Here is a 20293-nt window from a genome sequence, read left to right as displayed (position 1 = left end):
AATATAGACAATAAAATGAAGCAATGTCCTGAGTTTAAAATCTCTCCACCCTCTCAATATGTTGCTGATGACTGATTTTTATCAGTCAAAACAGCAAACTTGAAAGCACCAGGCAGTGGTTTGGTCAATTCTAAAACATTCCATTCTCTTATCTCCCGGTGGAATGCTGTTCTCTTGAACTACAAAGCCCCCCTCCTTTAACTTTTTCTTTAAGTAGCATAAAACAAAAGGCTGTAATAAATAAATGCTTCGAGATCTTAGCTAATAACCATGCCAAATAATACAGCTGCCTAAAAATTGGCACAGTAGGCATTTTAAGGATGTCCCAAAGCTGTTAAATAAGATTAAAAGCTTCACTAAAATTGTTTTTAGTTTTAGAGGAACTGTGTCCTGGGCTAAGTGGCTGACCTAATCACATTTGTAATGACACACTGTGAATTTTACTGATTTCAAGCATCAGTTGAGGTTAGGAGTGTTATAAAGAAAATCAACTAAGTTGTCAGGTGGGAGAAAATGCCTGCTCTATACGAGTCGTGTTGTTACAGCCATGTATCTCCAAAAAATATGCAAGAAGATAGATTTGTTTGGCAATATATTTTATTTGAACAATGATACAGCTGGAAGATGCCTCAGCCAAGCTTTCAGGTACAAAATTCCCATTCCTCAGTTGTGCCTGCTCTGTAACGAGCATCTACGGTGGCCATTCATCTGGTTTTAAAGAGGACAGCCTGGTTTTCTGCTGTTCTCTCCTCTGTCCTATTGATACAAAACCAGACACCTCTGTCAGACTGGTGGAAGTCTATGGAGGCAAACAGAGGACATAAAGGCATCCAGTTTCATATCAACAGGACAGAGTAGCAGAAAACTGGGCTGTCCTCTATAAAACCAGATAAATGGCCACCCTATGAGGATCCCAAACTTTCCAAAACAGAAGCAATGAAGTACTACTTGGGACAACAAGGGGACACGTTTATATTCATCACCAGAGGCTTACTCAAACATCAGCAAGAGACTGGCAACTGAACCATTTGGTGCTTCCACGTGTCCAATTCTTGATGAAAAGAGAAAGGATCTGAGAGCAACAGGAAGGTTAAGGAAAAAGGAAAAACAGAGCAGCTCAAGAGAAAAAAAAAAAAGTTTTCTATGTTTCAGTGTGGATACAGATATGTGGGTTCTCTAGATACCCAGGTACTAGTTTTCTAAAACAATGAAAAATTAAAATGAAAAATATTTTCTAGAATGAAAACAACAACAACATCTAAAAGATAGCTTTCCTAGGACTTGTGTCCCAATGTAGTGGCTTGGCAAGTCTGTGGATAATCAAACTAGCTGTAAGCAGTGACTAATCCAAGGTAACTTATTTGAAAAGTACTTGACTAACTGATACATCATGACCGTGCTGTTCTTTTTCTCGCACTCAATAAATCATGCATCAGGCCAGTATACACTTGCATAGCATCCTCTGACCACCTTCATCACCTTACACCAGAGGACCCCGCCATGCATTCTCCACTTCTTTTGAATCCCTCATTTTAAACTCACAACCTCGCACCTGTTCCATTTTGCATCCCATGCTATTTAGGCCTAAACTCAGAATTTTGGCTGCTTGTAGACATTAAAAATCAAAACTAAACAAAAATGCACTTTACCGGAAGTAGCAGCACATTACTTCAACCAGGCTCCACAGCATCTGTATAGATCAGGTGTTTCAGTGGAGCTTTTTGGCACTCTTCGCCAAAGCTGATTCAATCAGCTATTAAGTAAAAGCATCAAAAAAGCCCTGCAGAAGCACCCGATCTATACAGATGTTGGATGAGTTGGGTCCATCTAACACGCTGCCCTTCTGGGCATGCACTGGGTTTGGCTTGGGGCAGGTGGAGTTTAAAATGTGATTTCTGTTTATTTAATGCCTGCAAGCAGCCTAAGAGACATTTTCCATCTCACTGAGTAGTAAACGCAGTGTACCTTTATATTCATCAGTTCAACAAGTAGTCATCTAGCCTCACTTCCACATTTTATTTTAGAGAAGACCTTACTTGATCCTTGCTTTTTTGTGTGCGCTGTCCCTTATTTTGGGAAAGTGACCATGGCTGTTTTTCTAGCTGTAGTCTCTTTGAGACTCCACATAAGCCAAATAATAGCCAAAGAACCTTTTGCAATACATTAATTTTAAAATGAGAAAGGTTCACTTGGAACAACAAAGACCCTTTGAATATCCAGTTTAGACCACTTCTTCATTCTATAAATATGTTAAGTATTACTGAAACATCCAAAATAAAACTAAAAAGAAAAAAACAGCACTGACAAAAGTATGTGGTTATGATCTCAGAGTTTTATATAAATAATCCTGCTCATAATTTAAGTAATCTAAAAAGTACTTCTTAGAGTTCCTATCCAAACATCTTCCTCAAAGGGCAAAGCTTATCACTTTTTGATTGAAAGAGGAATGTTACAAAAATAAGTTCAGTCTCAAATTTTCCTGTCCTTTTTCTCCCTTATCTCCAGTTATTTAGAATGCCTGGACAAGAGAAGCTATACCTTATTGTGACAATAAGGAGTTGTCTATGTATAAAATTCTCATTAAATTTTATTAAATGATTGCATCATTGAATGCCTCAGTGTGTAGCAAGTTGGCATGCAACCACAAGTTCCTGAAATATATACCATCCACTTAGGAGAAACTGCTGACTAAAGTCATTAGGATTAACATCTGGGCTCCAGAAAAAACAATGAGAAGCAGGGTGCCTGAGCTGAAAAAACAGTTTGACTAAGCTTATCGGATGGGAGGAGAAAGAGAAAAATGGAAAAGTTACCAAACAAGAGAATGAAGTTGGAAGAGCAGGGGGGTTTAAAGGCTAAGCAAGCTGGGACAGGAAAAAAGAAGCAAAGCAACATGCTTTCATAAAAAGCAGACCTTTGTCAGAGAAGGAAAGAGACTGGCTGCAGAAGACAGCGATTTATGAAGCCAGAAGAGAAGGGCTACTGAGAAGGGGAAGACCCAGATCTCCTAGAAGACACTATCAATCTCCAAATAATGAAGACTTGCGTCAATCCAGACCAAGAGCAAAGGGTCCATCTAGCTCAGGGGTGGGCAATTATTTTGGGCAGAGGGATGCTTACTGAGTTTCGGCAACCCATCGAGGGCTGCATGACACGCAAACCAGGGCAGATTAATATTAATTTTCTAAATTTTTAGGGTCTCCGCGGGCCGGATACAATGACCTGGCAGGCCGCATCCGGCCCACAGGCTGCATTTTGCCCACCCCTGATCTAGCTGCATGAAGGGACCCAAATACAGAATCTGGAAAGTATCCACCAGAGGGAGTTTTTACAGAGCTGAAACAGCAGAGAACAAGAAAAAGTTTTCCCTCCAATCTGAACACTTACAGCTCCATTAAAACATTGTCTATAATTCTATGGGAGGATTTTTATACAGCAGGCATAAAGTAGCCACATCTCTCGTAATCAAGATGTGCATACCTTTTTCTTAGCGCAAATATCTCCTCAAACATGCAGTTACATAATGTGCATGAAATATCTTGAATTCTACAGATTTAAGGATCTTTTAAAAGTTAATGTTGAATATTTCAAAATTGTCTAACATGCATGCTGAGTAGGGGTGCACCGGAAGAGATTTTGGGTGCCAATACCAATAGCTGATTTTTAAGGAGGCATATCAGCCAATACCGACTTGATTTCTGATACAGCTGCATGCAGCTGGTAAGTCTATTGTGGTGGATGGGGAGTGGGGAGCCACATGAAGGCCCCTGCGGTGAGGGAGGAAGTGAAGCTGGGGCAGGGGTGGCTCCCACCACAGCGGACAGCATGTTGGGGGAAGGGGGGGGGAAAGCACATGTGCCCCTGGATCTGTGTGGGGTGGGGCAGGGTGGGCTGCAGCTGCAGGCTGGGAACTTCCTGGCACATGGGGAGGAAGGGCTGGGCCATACTGCAGTCAGGGTGGGTTGTAGTGGTGCAGGGGGTGGGGGCCAGCACACTAAATTGTACCATAGCCCCCTCCCAGTGCTGCCACCGCCTGCCCCAAGCACAGCTTGGCTCAGTCCCTGCCTCACAACGCGCTGGGAAGAGCCCAGCACTGCCCCAGCCCACCCTCTCCCCCCCTCACAGGTCCGGGAGCATGCGCCCCACCACGCCCTCCCAGGCTGCATGCAGGGGTGGGAGCCACCCCACCCCCATGCTGCCCAGATAAGCCACGGCTCCATCCCGCACCCTGTCCCACCCAGGCAGCGCCTGTCCCAACCCCACTCCCTCTCTCACCACAGGAGGCTTTTACCTGCTCCCTATGCCCCTTCATTCCCCCATCACCTTCCACAACAGACTTATCAGCTGCATCTCTCTCTCCAAGCTGCCAGGCTGTTCCTTGCCACCTTCGTGCCGTGCTGCGGCTGCATGCATGCACAGGTATTTATCAGCCAAATCAGGCCAATTTCCGATACAATCAATTTGCTTTAAATTGGTGCCAATTCAATGTCCGACTGATGTATTGGTGCACCCCTAATGCTGAATAGCTAATATGCAGACCTGCATACAAACTATTGGTGCTGAGAAAGATGTACCATTTAACTGGAGAAAGGGACCTAATTTTCTCCCCCCTAGCACAGTAGTTATCAACCTTTTTTGGAGTCAGGCATAGGTGGCAGAAGGCCAGGATAATGGAGCTTAGTTCCCGTAAACTGGGCCAGCGACAGCAGCTCCAGCACCACCACTGCCCCAGTGCCGCACCCAGTGCCCCTGCCACGTGCTCCTCTGATGCCACACATACAGCACCAGTGCACCCTGGCCCTGGAACAGCCCTGCAGGAGGGAAGGGTGGGGTCAGGCAGGCACACCCCACACCTCCTAGACCCCCAACTAATATTTTCTAGTACCGCTTATGGAGTCAAGGCACGCCTACCCAGCTTTTTTTAATTTGATGGCACTCTCATTAAGAACCACTGTTGTGCCTGTCCTCCTCAAGCTCCTCTCAGAAACAGAGGTCCACCTGGCCCCACACACCTCTGCTCCCAAAAGATGCTATTTAGGGTTGGACCAGGAAAGGTTGTGGCATGAGACAACTCATTTGCCTTTAGGTTTTACTGGAGGACCCTTAAATGAGGCAAGAGAGCATGTGCCCCATAGCCCTTCCTGATCTGGCTCTGCATGAAGCAAGCAGGGCACTTCTACCTGGCTATGGCAGGGGCGCCCATGCCATAGCACTCCTAAGGGAGTCTCCACAGCATCCCGGTTAAGAGTCACTGCCCTAAACCATTCAAAAAACCAACCTCTTTCAAAAAGAAAAGAAGGCTACATTGATAGTGGCCTCACTAGGAAAAGGATAAAGTTTGGTTTGCAGCCAAACCAAATATATTACAATATTGAATATTACAAATTCAAAAAAAAGTGTCACCTGTGGCTACCTGGTAACTTCATACTTCCCACATCCCACCCTATATTTTTGTGCATTGCCTCAAGTGTAGCATGACTTGATAGTAACAACAACAGTTCTATTAATGTGACTCTTAAAATCCTGTTCCCTACTAGTGAAAGATGTGAATCAGATTTCTTAAAATGCATATTTACAACAGCATTAACAAGCTTTTTTTCCTTTTTGAAAAAAAAGCATGAAACCTTTTTGCATAGCCCTAAACAAGTTTCAAGTCTCATTTTGCTTTATTGATATAGTTAAAGTTCAGAATTGTGGCTTTCACATCCGTTATGATAGGACACTGACTGATCCACTGACTTTGAATTACTGAATATCAATAAATATTTACCTTTTCTGTTATTGGGAAGAGAAGTAATACTGCACAGACCGGTCTTGGCACCATGCTAAGAAGTTCTGGCTCCATACCATACACGTCTACAAACTGCCAGTCAGGATGTATACCTAACTGTTTGAGAAACTGAGAAAGAAAAAAATACATAGCATTAAGATGATTATGTTATAAATTAACCTTTTAGGCTCATTATATGTTATGTAAGAAATAAATATACTGTGATAGCAATTTTTGTTGTGTGCAGATCAAAGTAGGAGGGCAATAAAGGGAAGTAAATGTGTTTTGATTTTAATGAACAAACTGGGTAAGTACAATGCTAATGAAGATAAAATAAAAAGACCATAAACAACTGTAAATATATTTAAGGAGCTGCAGGAAGGGGGAAAAATGGAAATTTGTCTGTAGCTTGGTCCAAGGTTTTCAAGTCAGCAATTTTGCAAGACGTGCTTTTGTGAAGGAAATCCCAAAAACTTAAGTTGTGCCCCTCCAAGGCACGAACAGTTCTAATTGATTAAAATTATATGCATGCATGTACAAAATGCATTTGCCCCTGTCCAGTATTTCTCAGAAGTATACCATGTCCTATATTAAACACAGCCTCAGACTTAATTTGAGAAATGTATAATGCTCAGGACCCTGTTAACAGATTAAATTGAAGTTTGAGCATTTTACAGTGAGTATATCAGTGGTTCTCAACCTAATTAGACTGAGAAAATGCCAGCTCTTACCTTTCACTCAGTTGTATATGGAAAAATGGAGCATTTCTTCCATTGCAAAGAACTCAGAAAGACCATAGCAGGTCAGAAAACTTTTGACACTATAGTTTCCCATTTCAAATCTCTGGGTGTATCTGCAGAATCACATGCAGGTATTTGCACACCTAACAGTGCTAATATTGAGTGGTACCCTGGTTGAGAATTACTGGAGTATACACCATGGATGTTCTTTGGCAAGAAGAGGGATGTTTAAGTGACATGTACTATATAGTTCTCAGCTGGTTTCTTTCAAGGTGTTTATTAGATTCTAGATCACTGTTATGTTGCTGTTGCTGTAACAACCTTCCCTATGTTACACCAAAAAAGGGGGTTTGGATCCTCCATTACTATCATCTAGCCACTAAAGAGAGAGGATGGCACACTGTAATCCTCTTTGACAGGGACTCTGACTCTCCAGTTGAAAATCCATGTTCTAAGATGACTCTTTCTGAATAATAATGTTTTTCTCATTGAAGTTGATCTTCATTTACACAGCCATCTGTTCCTCTGCTTCAATGGTGGAGTTAAAAGCTGCACTCTTTAAAAGATTTTTGAAGCATCTTCATTTTCACTGCACTTGACTAAAGTCACCATCAGAAATGCTCCTGCAAATTTGATCGAGTCAGTTCAGAGATTACAGATACAAAGACATATTGATGCTGTTCTTCCATAGATTCTAAGAATAGCATATCACAATTAGTTTATATCCTATCATAAATACTTTACATCATATCTGGGACCACATTTTCTATGGTCTAAAAGTAGTTTATGTTAGCAAACATAGGATTTGACAACTTTATGGGTTTTCCATGTAGGTTACTCATTTCATACCTTCCTACCATGTTCAGAAAACCCCTAGCCTACATAAGAATCCCATCCAGCTGAATGGGATTCATATAAGACAAGGAATGATGAAGAATAGCTAATAAGCTACTGCACATACTACTCCCCCACCCTCCCTCACCAAATGCAAAACAGCTAGTACTCCTCCTCCTTCCCCAGCTGAAAAAGCTGTTGAATTTGCCTATGGGAAAAAAAAGCTCCAAAGCAAAAGCTACAGAACTCAAGTGTGATAAGGCACACACTACTGCTACCTAAAAGAAAGAGATTAACTCCCTAGCATCCCCCTCTCCAAACACAGGCATTTTTCAAGAGCTTCTTCTTGAAAGTTAGAGCACTTGTTTCTTTAGGGCAGAAGTATTTGGTAATGACATGAGCTAGTGAACAAAGTGGGGGAAAAGAAGAGAAACACTCTGGAAGGCAATACTTACCCATTTCTACCTTCCTATCACCCTTTCCCTAGTTGTTATATTAATGCAAATTTACTTCAGAGGCATGTAACCTTACGCAGATTTATTCCAATTTGCGACCTCAAGGAGGTTGTCCGGTGTGTCTACAAACAGTACCATAAGATAGAAAATTAAGTAGACTATCCATTCAAATACTGATTTAAAACTAACAATGGGAAAGAGGCAAAGTAGAAGTCTTTCAGCACAGGAAAACAAAAGGCCAGTCTTGTCAGTCTTTAAGGATACAAAATGAAAGTTTCTACAAAGGACATGGAGGAATGAAATAGACTGTATTGTGAGAAGTGAGGAAAAATTACACTGGTGAGGCTTTACAAGTGTTCTTCACAGGAACACTAGGTAACAACCAAGTTGTACTTTAATTAGTAAAGTGACAAACTATAATTTACAGCTATGGTTTTGGAAAACTTGCAGAGTCTTTTTAAACATTTACTGCACCTGTGCCACCTTATAGTACAACATGCAAAATCAAGCATAATTGAGGATGGCCAGATTCAGAGATTGAAGGGAGGTATAAGAACTGAAGAAAAAATAAATTTAAGTACAAAATGCTGACTTTGTGAACTGAATTCTTAATGTATATACCCACAAAGACATTTGGAGAAATAAGCAAATGCTGCTGACAAAGTTAACTTCTCTCTTGGAGCTTTGAAAGTTTGATCCTAGAGTATCCTAATATAGTTGCTTCCTTCCCAAAAAGACCATTTTTTAAAACTTTCATCCACTCACAATATCTATCAATATGTATTATATCATCACCACAAATCTGGAGGAGAAAAAAATACTTTCAGATATTCATAAAGGCAAAAATGTGGTGCTCAAGAATACTAAGCTTTACTCAGGACAAGTCCCTCTAGTCACTAGAGTAAGATTTTGTTCAATTTGTTCTCCGTTTGTTTGAAATAATAGATAATGTTATTCTAAAACAAGAAGTATTTATGGCAGAAGATACTGACAATGCCATAAATTAAGCCTTTGGTTCTACACCACCCTTTAAATTTCACTCAGACCAGTACTAAGACCTTAACATTAACTTTTAGTAAAATGGGATTATAAAAAAAGGCAAATGTAAAGTTCCGGTGGCCTATACACAAAAGAAAAGCTACAGAATTTTACCTCATGTCTCTAACCCTTCAAGTTCTCTAACCCTTTATATTCTTCACTTAGTGACCTGAACAAATACATTCTGTATTAATACAGAAGAGTTTCAGTGCTCTTATGCAGCTGATGAGCAGTAAAAAAGGGAGACTGGTAAGTTTTCTCTGACATCACTCAGAATTCCCTGGACAGCAGGAAAACTAAGAGAAGCCCATTTTTGTATTTGGGAACACTAGACCATTAATAGTAATACACATGGGAGGTAACTGCTTGGAAGAAACCCAAGTCAGACAGAAGTACGAGGAGAAGCCTAGGGAAATACCATCTCTTTCACCCAAGGTCCATACCAGTGCAAAAACCAAAAAGGCAAGAGTAAAAGAGGAACCAATTTAACAGCAAAGGAGAAGGTTTTATTATTTCCATTATCTTAATACCAAGGACTCTTATCAAAGGACCAGGATCTCATGCCACTTGGCACAGTGTAGACACAGAACAGCTTGATCTCCAGCTCAAACAACTTAGCACCTAGTACAAGATGCGAGATGGAAGTACCAGGAAACAAAGAAACAATACAGGCAATATTGTCATGACAGGCAGTGGTCATAGCACACCAGCAGCTTAAGGGGTTTTTTGGCATCAAATATACAAGGACAAAATAGAACTTTGAGATGAGGTAGCTTTATGGACGTTAAGCGAGAACACTTACCAACCAGGAAGACATGACAAAGATGCTTCTTAGAAAATTAAGTAAGTGGCAGAAGGAGACTAGCATCTTGGTCAACTGACTTTATAATAAGTGAGAGATGACAGCCACAAAAGCCTTGAAAATGGAGACAAGTGGTTTATTACTAATGTGATACAGAAGAGGAAGCCAGGGGAGAAACTCAAAAGAAATTAACGTGATCAAAACCACAGGCTAAAAGCGATCTTCACAGAAGTATCTGAATAGATACAAGCAGAAAAAGATTACATGCATCATGGTCACATACAGACATTTAATTTCTACTGACAGAGTTGCTATTTTCCACTAGAAACCATGATTGTACAGACTTTCAAGACTTTTCTCCCAGAGTAAAATTAGCTGCTCCAGAAAAAAAACCAAAAACCAAGAGACATAGACATTAGGGCTGGAAGGGACCTCGGAAGATCATTGAGTCTAGCCCCCTGCCCCAGGGGCTAGAAGTCAGCTGGCGTCATAGGATCCCAAGAATAACCAAGGTTAAATTATTCCTGGGAAGGTTTCTCCCACAAAAATCGAGCCTTCTGAGAAAAGCTGCAGCACAATCCTTCAATGTGCCAGCATGCTTTGATTTTGGTTTGCTTCACCCCCTCCCTGGGGGGTATTCTTCCATCTGAGTAGGGAGCAGAACATGTTCCCCTGAATGCTTCAATCCCCATGCTGTGCTCCAGGTCTAAAATGATGCAGGTTGAGTCAAATAATCAAGGTTGTCCTGTGCACTCTGTTGTCATGTGCTTTCAGGCAGACTGAGGAGCCTGCAGAGCTCACTGAGATATGTACACAGGAGCCCCCTGATTACACAGTGTCAGAGCAGCAGTCTCTCGTGGAACATCTGAACAATGCTCTCCAGGTAAGTTTTCCAGGAAAACAAACCCAGAATTGATCCAGAGATCATTTGAATATGTGTATGGCAGGCATACTCAAGACTTTTAGCTATGCATACAGAAGGTCCTATATCTTGCATGTTATGGAGGAGCAAGAGAAATGGAGAAAAGAGTTTTTATGCAATCAAGAGTGGTAACAATTTTGACTCAGTAGCCTGGTAAGTTGTCTGAACACTGCATTCAAATTACAGCTGAGGGAATAGGCATGTTTTATGGGGTTCTTTATTGGCAAATCTCAGATACCAATCAAAGATAGCAGCTTGAGGTGTGGTCAGTTATCCACTAAGAACTGAACTGGAACAAACCACATGCACATAAACCAAGCCATTAATTTTAGTGGAAAGTCACAGTGTAGGAAGCCAAAGAGGCCGCTACCACATGGCAAAGGGGGGAATTAAGGACTCACCTGACTGGCAGCAGGCTGAGCTGGAGCTTTACAGCCACCTGAGCTGGCCAGGGAGTCCACCCCTAGGAGCCATGAAGTAAGAAGCTCCTGGTAGTAAAGCAGCAGGGCTCCTGAGTTCAGGAAGAAAGCCACTCTGCAACACAGGGAACAGAGGAAGATGTACCTGGGGCATAGCAGGGCTTGATTATACTGGCAGGCAGCCCTGGTTTACATTAAGCCTTAGAGGAGGCTTGAGTACCTGTCAGAGGGCAGGTGGTCGCTATTAAGTTATAGGAGCAGTTTAGCCTGGAGCACTGCAAGGGCAAGTAAGGCTCACCTAGAGAGAGCCAGCAGCCCAGAAGGGGCTGAATGGGATCAGCAGGATCCAGCCAGTTAGTGGCCGAGAGTTGTGTAGTGGGACAAGCAGGGTCCCGAGGCCCAAAGAGGGGCCAAGAAAGGGGGCCAAAGGAGGGACCAGGTCTCACAGCTGAAAGGGAAGTCAATCAAGGGGTCAAGGAGTCCAGCAGCCTAGGGAGGGGCTGAGTAAGGGACTGAGGGGCCTGGAGACATGGGGCTGTGCAGGAGGAGGGTTGCATGAGTGTAAGCATATGACAATGAGAATGTCCATGAGAATGCCACCTGCAAGGCTTGGGGCATGGTGTGGAGGATGTACACAGCCACGCAATTAGCCCTTAAGGCTACAGGTGCCTTGCAGAGACATGGTCAAGTTGACAGAGCCTGTAGGAATAGTTGATATTTGCAGGGGTGCAGGGGAACCCCATTGGAGATTTGGTAGGACTGAGGCTCACTAAGGCTCACGGGCAGCCTATTTTATTCAACCTTTAACAAGATCAAGGTGTGGGGGATGAGCAAATTGAGAGAGGGCAATACTAGAGTCAGAGCTGAGCAAGGGGCATCACGTCCACCCCCTGGGTCTCAGACCTGCTACACACAGTAAGCAACATATGCTTTTATGTTATAAACTTTTAGAGTAGAGACTGCTGCTTTTTGGTAAAATGATGCAGCATATTGGTATTCCAAGAATACTCAAGCAATTTGGCTCTACAATTCCATACTGAAAAGCATCAAGTACTTCTCTGTACATTTGGCGGGCTGACTCAATTGCCTGTAAGTGGTTGCTTTACTTTCCTATTTAATAAACATGCAATCTTCCTTTATCAGCTTCTTCTAGAACAGGCACAAGTAGCCAATTCAGTCTTCAGAAGTCATTGCTCTTAGCACATTATTACATGTATTTAAAAATAATCCAGATGAAGTAAAAGGTAAGCACTCATTTTAAGATACAAGTGTTTCTTCAAACTTCGGGAACATCCAAGTAAAATTAACAATTCATATTTGCGATTAATGCCTATTGGTGAAGCTGCCCAGCCTCCTTTGAAAAAACAAACAAACAAACAAAAAAACCACAAATATCACAAGAGTAGATACTTGGCTAAAGCCTTATTTAAAAAAAAACTAGTAATTTTTGTTTTGAAGTCCAGATGGAGATTCCCTAAAAGCTCTCTAATATTGGGCACTACAATCATTAAATCTAAGTTTTACTAAGGTCAACTGTAACTCAGCCACTACAGTAGCATTATAACTCCATATTACTCCAGTAGCATTAAAGCACAATCTAGTTTTGTGCCCTTGCTTATACTAACTTTCCCACTGTAAGTACCACTGGTTCAACTCCACCGATCATGCAAGCAATGACAGTAGGCAAAGCACCAACATTAACCACTCTGGGCATATCCACACATGCAATAAACTCCAGTGCATATCACACCAGAGTTCATTGCTCTTGGGCGCTGTGTTTGCACATGCACCCAGGATTGCAACACACTGAGCTGGGTTGGAGTAGCCCTAGCTGGCAGGGAACCCAGGGGGTCAGCCTGCCAACCAGGGGCTGCTCCAACCTGGCTCAGTGTGCTGCGGAGGGGCTGGCTAGGGCACGAAGGTGCTCCAGTGTGGGGCTAGTCAGTAGACAACCTGCACACTGAAGGCTTCAGCCAGCCCCATCACCATCTACAAGTGTGTTGCTGTGCACTAAAGAACATTGCCATAGAAAAGTATTTGTGTTTACAAGTACTAACTTATGGCGGAGTTAATTCGTTTCCTGCGGTCTAACAGGGCCAGATGTGTAGACCCTAAGACTTTACAGTGGAGCTAATTAGGCAGCTCTGCAGTAAAAGTCTCATGTAGATGTGTCCCGTCACCAAAATCATCTGAATTCCCCAGATTAGCACTCCCCATCAATTATGATATTATGTATTATGCTTCTTCACCAACCACATCATTTTAAGTCAACCATAAAAAGTCAGCAAGGCCCATAGTCTGGAGTGTTTTTTCTCTCTTTTAAAGAATTCAGAACAATCAGAGCATTTGATAGTTTAACACACAACATTTCAGAGAGAATTCATAAGAATATTCATTAGGAGCATACTCCATCTACTATTTAAAGAATGTTAAAATGTGCAATGGAGAAGAACTGATAAAACTACCAACCTCCCACTTGCATCAGCAATTGAAAAGTTTCATAACAGAATACTTCCACTTCCAGTTGTACCAGCTACACCACTATCAGAAACAGCATTACTAGCTCTAAAAAAAAAAGTTAGGAGCTCTTTGTTTCTTCATGAAGAGCTACTTCTGGAATCTGTCATTCAAAACTAACAGTGAGCATGCAGAGGCAAGCTACATCAGATCAGATCCCAGTCTTCTTTCCACCTGTTTTGTGAAACAAAGCAAAGCATGTGGAAATCTGTCTTCAGCAACTAACTGAAAATGATTACTTCATACTGTGGGAATTTAAGGAACACAAGGACAGCAGATTAGCTCCTTACCTTTCTCCCATCCCAATGTAGTGGGTTGGAGAGCTGCAAGATCTACCTAATCTCTAGATAGTTTCAGCAACTTTTTCAGTGAACACAATTTACAGCAGCCCTGAGGCTGTTCTATTCTGAATCTTGGGATCATCACTGTGGCTCTGAGACTAAGGTTATGGCATGAAGTTTATATATAGCTATTTCTTACCATCTTTCCTCAATGATCTAGGCCAGGGGTTTCATACACACAATCCAAAGAACTGCAATCTCGCACACAAGGCTCCTGAAGGGCCTGGGAATTTGGGATGGACACCCCCACTGAATTCCAGAGGACAGAGCCCCATTGAGGATATGCTGGTGGCAACAAGAGCTAATGACAGCTCTGTTATGGTATTAGCTCCCATGGCTCCCTGACATTGCTCACCCCAGCGCCAGAGGCAGATCAAGATCTGGCCTGTGAGGATTCCCAAGCTCCCAGATCTGACCAGACTCTTTGTAAGTTGTTTCAATGACTCTCTAAACATCCCTGTTAAAAACATGCCATAGTTAAATATACTATATTTTCAGACTGGATCTAGCGTCCTTCAACTTGGAACCAATGGAACGTGTTCCATCTTTGCTAGATGTGAAGTACTTAAGAGTGTAGTGCCTTCAAGTATCAAGAAGATCTAGAAGTAGACAAAATAAAAAGTAGTCATCAATGGACTCCATATTTATGCTCCCTCTTGATCACCCTTTCCAGCCCTATCAACCTTGCGTTCTTAGCTGATCAAGGCACAGCTTCAATTTTGCCTACACACAAAGCTGTTGGCTAAGGTACTCTCTAGGGAAGGGGGGAGACGTAAGTTAGACCTTTGGCTAATGTTACCACTCTGCTTTTATAAAATGTGGTCACTAATACTTCCTCCTCTGGTTCACATCATTTGATGCAAAAGTGGTCAATCTTTTATACACAGGGGAATAACCTAGGTTCTTATATGTACAAGGGAGCTTGGGACTCTGACACCCAGTCTCTCACAGCTGCCTCACTTAGGGCTACCTGAGGCTGAAGACAGGTAGGATTTCAGATAAACCCCCTCTGGCATTTTCCCATTGGATAGCATACCATCCAAATCAATCTGCTGGCTGTTGTGAAACCCTGCATTTTATAGGGAAGTCAGACACTTATCTTTGGATTATGAATTCATCCTGTGTCAAGGTCTTAAAAGTAGGCATGGTAATGATAAATCTTATCATACCAAAGTTTCTTTGGGGCAGCACCTTTTATTCCTTACATTTTCCAGCTGTGAATGTGGAACAAGCCATATTTTCCCATTTTAAATGTATGTTCCAAAGATAAATGTATTTAAGATTTGAAGAAGGTTTTTCAGCATTTCCTAAGATCTTCAGAAGCTGGATATACCAAGTCTCCTCTGGAAGCCCATTCTATTGCTGGATCCTTTTGACCAAAAATGCTTTGTACCCAACTCTTTGGCTGCCATAAGAATTCAGAGATTGAAACTTGGTCCTTTAAAACAGATGGCGCTTCACCCATTAGTTGTTTTGAAAATCAGAACCAAAAACCTCAAACTTGCATTAGAAAGGGATCAGAAGAAAGTGAACACATGCAGATGAATGTCTGAAACTAAGCAGATGCAGTCTGTACTGGGTGGAATTTATACATAACCTGCACATTCACCTTCAGATACACTGAATTAAAGTAGTGTAGCCTCAATGTATCCAAAAGAAATGGGCAGTTTCACCTGCTGCTATCTGGCAAAGAAAGCACTCTTAAGTATTGAGACTATCCTGTTCCTCATTAACCTTGGAGGACCAAAACAAGAACTTCATGCCACAGTGATGAATGGGGCCATAAGCCTTAATAGAGTGGCAGCATCTCATGTAATTCTTCAGAATAAAGAACATCATTTGAACCTTTCTAATCAATATAATCTGAACCTTGCGTGGCCTCAACTAGAATCTGCTGCTCTTCATGAAAAGAAAAAAAAAATTCTTGTAAACATTAACTTCTTAGTAGTGGCAGTGACTGCATCACTAAAAAAAAAAAACAGACACACAGATAAGTGTCATTAAAATACTATTTATAATTAAGTACAAAGCACCTTGCTGGAACATGTGGAGCTACAGTAGCATTGGGCAATCTAGTCTTGTGACATCATGTAAGTGGGTTAGCAGTATTTTATAATCCACTGCATCAGAGACTTCTGATATGTCCAGCACCATAAGCCCTGTGACAAGCCATGCTGAATCATCTCTGTGAAGTATAACACTGAAGATATCAAGTGACTCATTTCTATTTCAGAAAGCTTCAAAATAAAAAAACAATTTCTTACCATCTGCTCTCTTGTGTTAAGTCAACTCTGTGAGTGCAAAGAACAAGATTACAAATAGGATGTGGAACAGGAAGGTCCTAACACTACTAAGTAGCTGTACTACTTTCTCCGTCCCAGCCTAAAGATCGCACAGAAACCTGCTCATAGGTAGAAAGTCTGAAATTATTGTGTAAATGCTATAAGATAAAGCCAAAATCCCAGTCTACAACCATGATATTTTCTGCATTTTCAGAACAAACGATGCATTCAAAAGCTCGTCTGTGTCCAGTACTGTATCCAGTTTGGGGCCTCTACTATAGAAAAGATGTGGAAAAGTTGGAGAGATTCCAGTGGAAGGCAATGAAAATGGTTAGGGAGCTGCAGCACGTGACTTCTGAGGAGAGGCTGAGGGAACTGGGCTTATTTAGTCTGTAGAAGAGAAAACTGAGAGGGGATTTGACAGCAGCCTTCAAGCACCTGGAGGGGGGCTCCAAAGAGGATGGAGCTGGACTGTTCTCAGTGGTGGCAGACAACAGAACAAGGAGCAATGGTCTCAAGTTGAAGCAAGGGAGGTCTAGGTTGGATATCAGGGAAAATTCTCTCACAAGGAGGGTGGTAAAACACTGGAACAGGTTACCTAGAGAGGTGGTGGAATCTCCATGCTTGGAGGTTTTTAAGTTCTGGCTTGACACAGGCCTGGCTGGAATGATCTAGTTGGGGATGGTCCTGCTTTGAGCAGGGGGTTGGACTAGATGACCTCCTGAGGTCCCTTCCAACCCCAATTTTCCATGATTCTGACATGTTCTGTAACATTTTCTGAAAGCGTTTGAATTTACATCACAGAATACAGGCTTGTGTTTCAGATTTATAATACACTTCAAGGAACATTTTAAAATAAACTTTAACAAAAAATCCTTTTCAAGTAAAAAGTACATATGCTTGTAGATTAGACCTACCCTGCTTATAACAAACAAAAATCCCATAACTGAGTTTAGAACAAAACTATATATCTTAGCCATTTTCAACTCAAGTTGAATCTCCTCAAAGGAAGCTCAAGTTCAGAGCTATTCCCATTGCTTCTGTGAAAGATGTTTTACAGAGAAACAATTAAATTTTACTCCCCCCACCAAGTAAGCAAAAAAACAACACAACCTAGCGTAGTTCTGATATTTAGAAAAGGAAATCAGCTTTCCCTCAGTTTTATTTAATGGTTAATTAAAGCTCATTGGGGGCATCTACATAGGTGCTTTACTTCAGAGTTTACCAATTAGCTCTTCAGTAAAGCATTACTGTTCACGCATGTGACACAACGCATGTAAAAATGGTGAACAGGGCTGACTGGGTCACGAAGGTGCTACAGCATGGGTGCTGCTTGCTAGCTAACCCTGCACTATAGCACCCTCGTACCCCAGCCAGCTGCAGCACACTGAGCCAGAGCAGAGCAGCCCTGGGATGACAGGCTAACCCCCTGGACCTCCTACCAGCTGGGGCAGAGCTACCCCAGTTTAACATGCTGAGGTCCTGGGTTACACGTAAACACCGTGCCGAGGAGCAATAAACTCTGGTGCAAACTGTACCAGAATTTATTCAGGCACACTAAGGGCATTTATACACACTTTTTTTTTCCTGTGATATGCTGGAGATCCACTGCTTCAGAGCAGACTTGATTAACAGAGTCTGCTCTGCACACAAGCGGAGGCAAACCGCGCTGTGCTGCATGCAGTTGTATAAGCAGCGAAATGTACATCATCACGCAGAAGTTTGCCGGCGGTAAGCTTTTGAACTAAAGCACCTCCGAGGTGTTTTAATTCAAAAGCACACTGCTGCCATCTTCTCAGAGCTGATGAGCATTTCACCACTTATACAAATGTGTGCGTTGCAGCGCCAGGCACTTTTACATATAAAAATGCCCTAACTGCCTGTGAAGATGTGCCCAGTTATACCATAAGTTACTCCTTGGTTGGTTTTTTTTGGTTGCTTAAACTTAACAATTCAAGAACTAAAGAAAATCAGGGAACCTGACATTTCTATTGCTTTCTCTTTGTCCATCTTTTTTCCTAAGTCGAATTTAGCCCCACCTTAAAATCAGAATCCTTTTCCAGCACAGATTTCTAGTTTAGATTACAATACTTTAAAAGATCCCAGGACAAGAAAAGAACAGCAGAGAACACACAGTGCACCTACAGGCATTTCAACTGAAAAACTATTTTTAACTAGGCTCTTGCACTTCATAGATTTCATAGATGTTAGGGCTGGAAGAGACCTCGGAAGATCATCAACTGTTTGCAACTGGAAGTGTTTGCATGAGAACTGCTGCATTATTCAAATAAGCAAAACCAAAAGCTGAGAAAATGATCTAGTAATTACCTTCCCTGTCCTACATACTCTGAAGAATTCACCTCATGACTGATTACCACATTGTCTCATATACACACATCCTGTAAAACAATACACACCTTGATTTTGAAAGGCAAAATAAAAAAGTATCAAAGTTATGACTGCATACAGCCTGTTGGACATTGCAGTAACATAGCTTCCCCTTCTCCCTGATGACTGTCACATCACACCCCTTTTTGCATAGAGCAGGGACAGACCTACTCTTCAGCTGATTCATTTTCCCTTTCCTACTTAGCCAAAGCCATTAAGTGATTCATTAAGTCAACTGACTCCATCCTGAACAGTAATACTACTGCTGCTGCACTGGAGCAGGAATCAAAGCAGAAAATCAGCTTCCCTGCTTAATAGTACCCCAATTTGGGGGCTGGTTTTGAGGAGGAGTGCATGTTTTATGTGAGACTATAGGGTAATCTCTGAACCAGACCCCCATGCAAAGGAGGAAAGTCTGTTAAGAGTTCCAACACGATCATCTTGAGGGCAGGCAAAATATTTCACAGAATAATTTTAACAATCCACTAGTTTTTTAAAAAGTGATCCTCAGGGGTAGACCCAGAAAGGATGCAATGATGTGGCTGCACCCTCAACTCCCTTTATGGGGCACAAAGTGGGAGCTTCCAAGGACTTTTCTAAAGCCCTGAAGCAGGTGAAAATCCCTTGCCCCTTTCCCTTACCTATCCCCGTCCCATCCCCACCCGTCACTTGTCACTCCTGCTCTCCCTCGTCCCAGGGGCAGGAGAAGCTCCAGAGCTGCTTTTGCCCTTCCCAGCCAGCTTGGGCAGGGGGTAGGCTCAACTGGGGCTAGGGACAGAGGCAATAGCATAGTGGGAGAATAGTTTCCCCCTCCCTGCCTGGTCCCCCGGCGGGGAAAGCAGGCACAGGAAGGAGGAACCCCTTGCCCATTCCCACTGCCACTCCCCATCCCCAGCTCCTACACAGCCTGGCTGGGGTGGGGCACAAGCAGCTCTGGAACATCACCACCCCTGGACAGCAGGGAAGGCAGCAGGGTGGGAATGGGATAGGTCTCTAAGCACCAAGGGGAAGGGAAGGGAGATTTTCACCTGCTTTAGGGACATAAAATGCTTCCCAAGGCTCCTGGGACGCCTGCAGCAGTGACAGGGGGTGCAGGAGGGGCAAGGAGGCTGGGAGCAGGTAGTGGTGGCTACAGCTACCCCTGCAGTGAATTTGGAGCAGGACTATACACCTGAGCCATCTAAATCACATCAAACCTCCTCAAAGGCAGCTTAAGTCCCCAGCCAAGCCACCCTCTACATTCCATAAGCTAAACTCTATTTATCCAATGACTGCCAACCCTGACACAACCCATAGGTAGCACCCTATCCTGCCACAGGTAAAGCCCAGGAACCGCAACAGTCAGCATCCAGCTTCTGTGAAGCACTGTCTATGTTCACAGTGGAGGCTTTGGGCAGCGGGCCACGCTGCCGGCTGAAGAGGAAAGCAGAAACCCCCTAAGTCTGTACCAATCTGGCAATGGGGCAAAACTCCTTCCTGACCCTGCAGAGGGCGAATGATGCAACCCTGAGCAGAGGGGCAAGCCCCAATAACCAGGGATCTCCAGCTTTAAGTCCTAGCAGGAGCTCTGGCCCAGCCTTGGCTGCAGCCAACCCCCAACACCTCTGAGGGAGGCTTAAAAGCACCCTGCCATGGAGCAGAAAGTGGGCTCACAACCAGCAGAGCTGCTTTTGCCCATCCCAACCAGCCTGGGCAGAGCTGGACTCACCTGGGGCAGCAGCCCAGCAAGACAGTAGCTTCCCCCACCCTGCCCAGCCCCCGGGGGGAAGCAACCCCCTTGCCCAC

The 20293-nt window shown here is 42.9% G+C and overlaps 1 protein-coding gene across 2 annotated transcripts in view; it reads right to left on the bottom strand.

Moving 5' to 3' along the window:
• UCHL3 (ubiquitin C-terminal hydrolase L3) overlaps positions 1-7454 on the bottom strand; it is a 47934-nt gene extending 40480 nt beyond the window's left edge. Inside the window, exons 1-2 of one of the 2 annotated variants that reach the window (XM_025197333.1) lie at positions 6502-7454; positions 5771-5899 (exon numbers count right to left, since the gene is read on the bottom strand). In XM_025197333.1, the coding sequence (XP_025053118.1) occupies positions 5771-5845 (75 nt within the window). In that variant the 5' untranslated portion in view covers positions 5846-5899; positions 6502-7454. The remainder of the gene's footprint in view (positions 1-5770; positions 5900-6501) is intronic. The other variant, XM_006018143.3, reaches the window with a different exon arrangement.
• Between the last annotated feature and the right edge of the window lie 12839 nt (positions 7455-20293).

This window comes from Alligator sinensis, unplaced genomic scaffold (genome assembly GCF_000455745.1).
Source record: "Alligator sinensis unplaced genomic scaffold, ASM45574v1 scaffold241_1, whole genome shotgun sequence".
Lineage (NCBI taxonomy): Eukaryota > Metazoa > Chordata > Crocodylia > Alligatoridae > Alligator > Alligator sinensis.
Note: the sequence above shows the minus strand (reverse complement) of the source record. Positions and strands in the feature narration are given on the sequence as shown.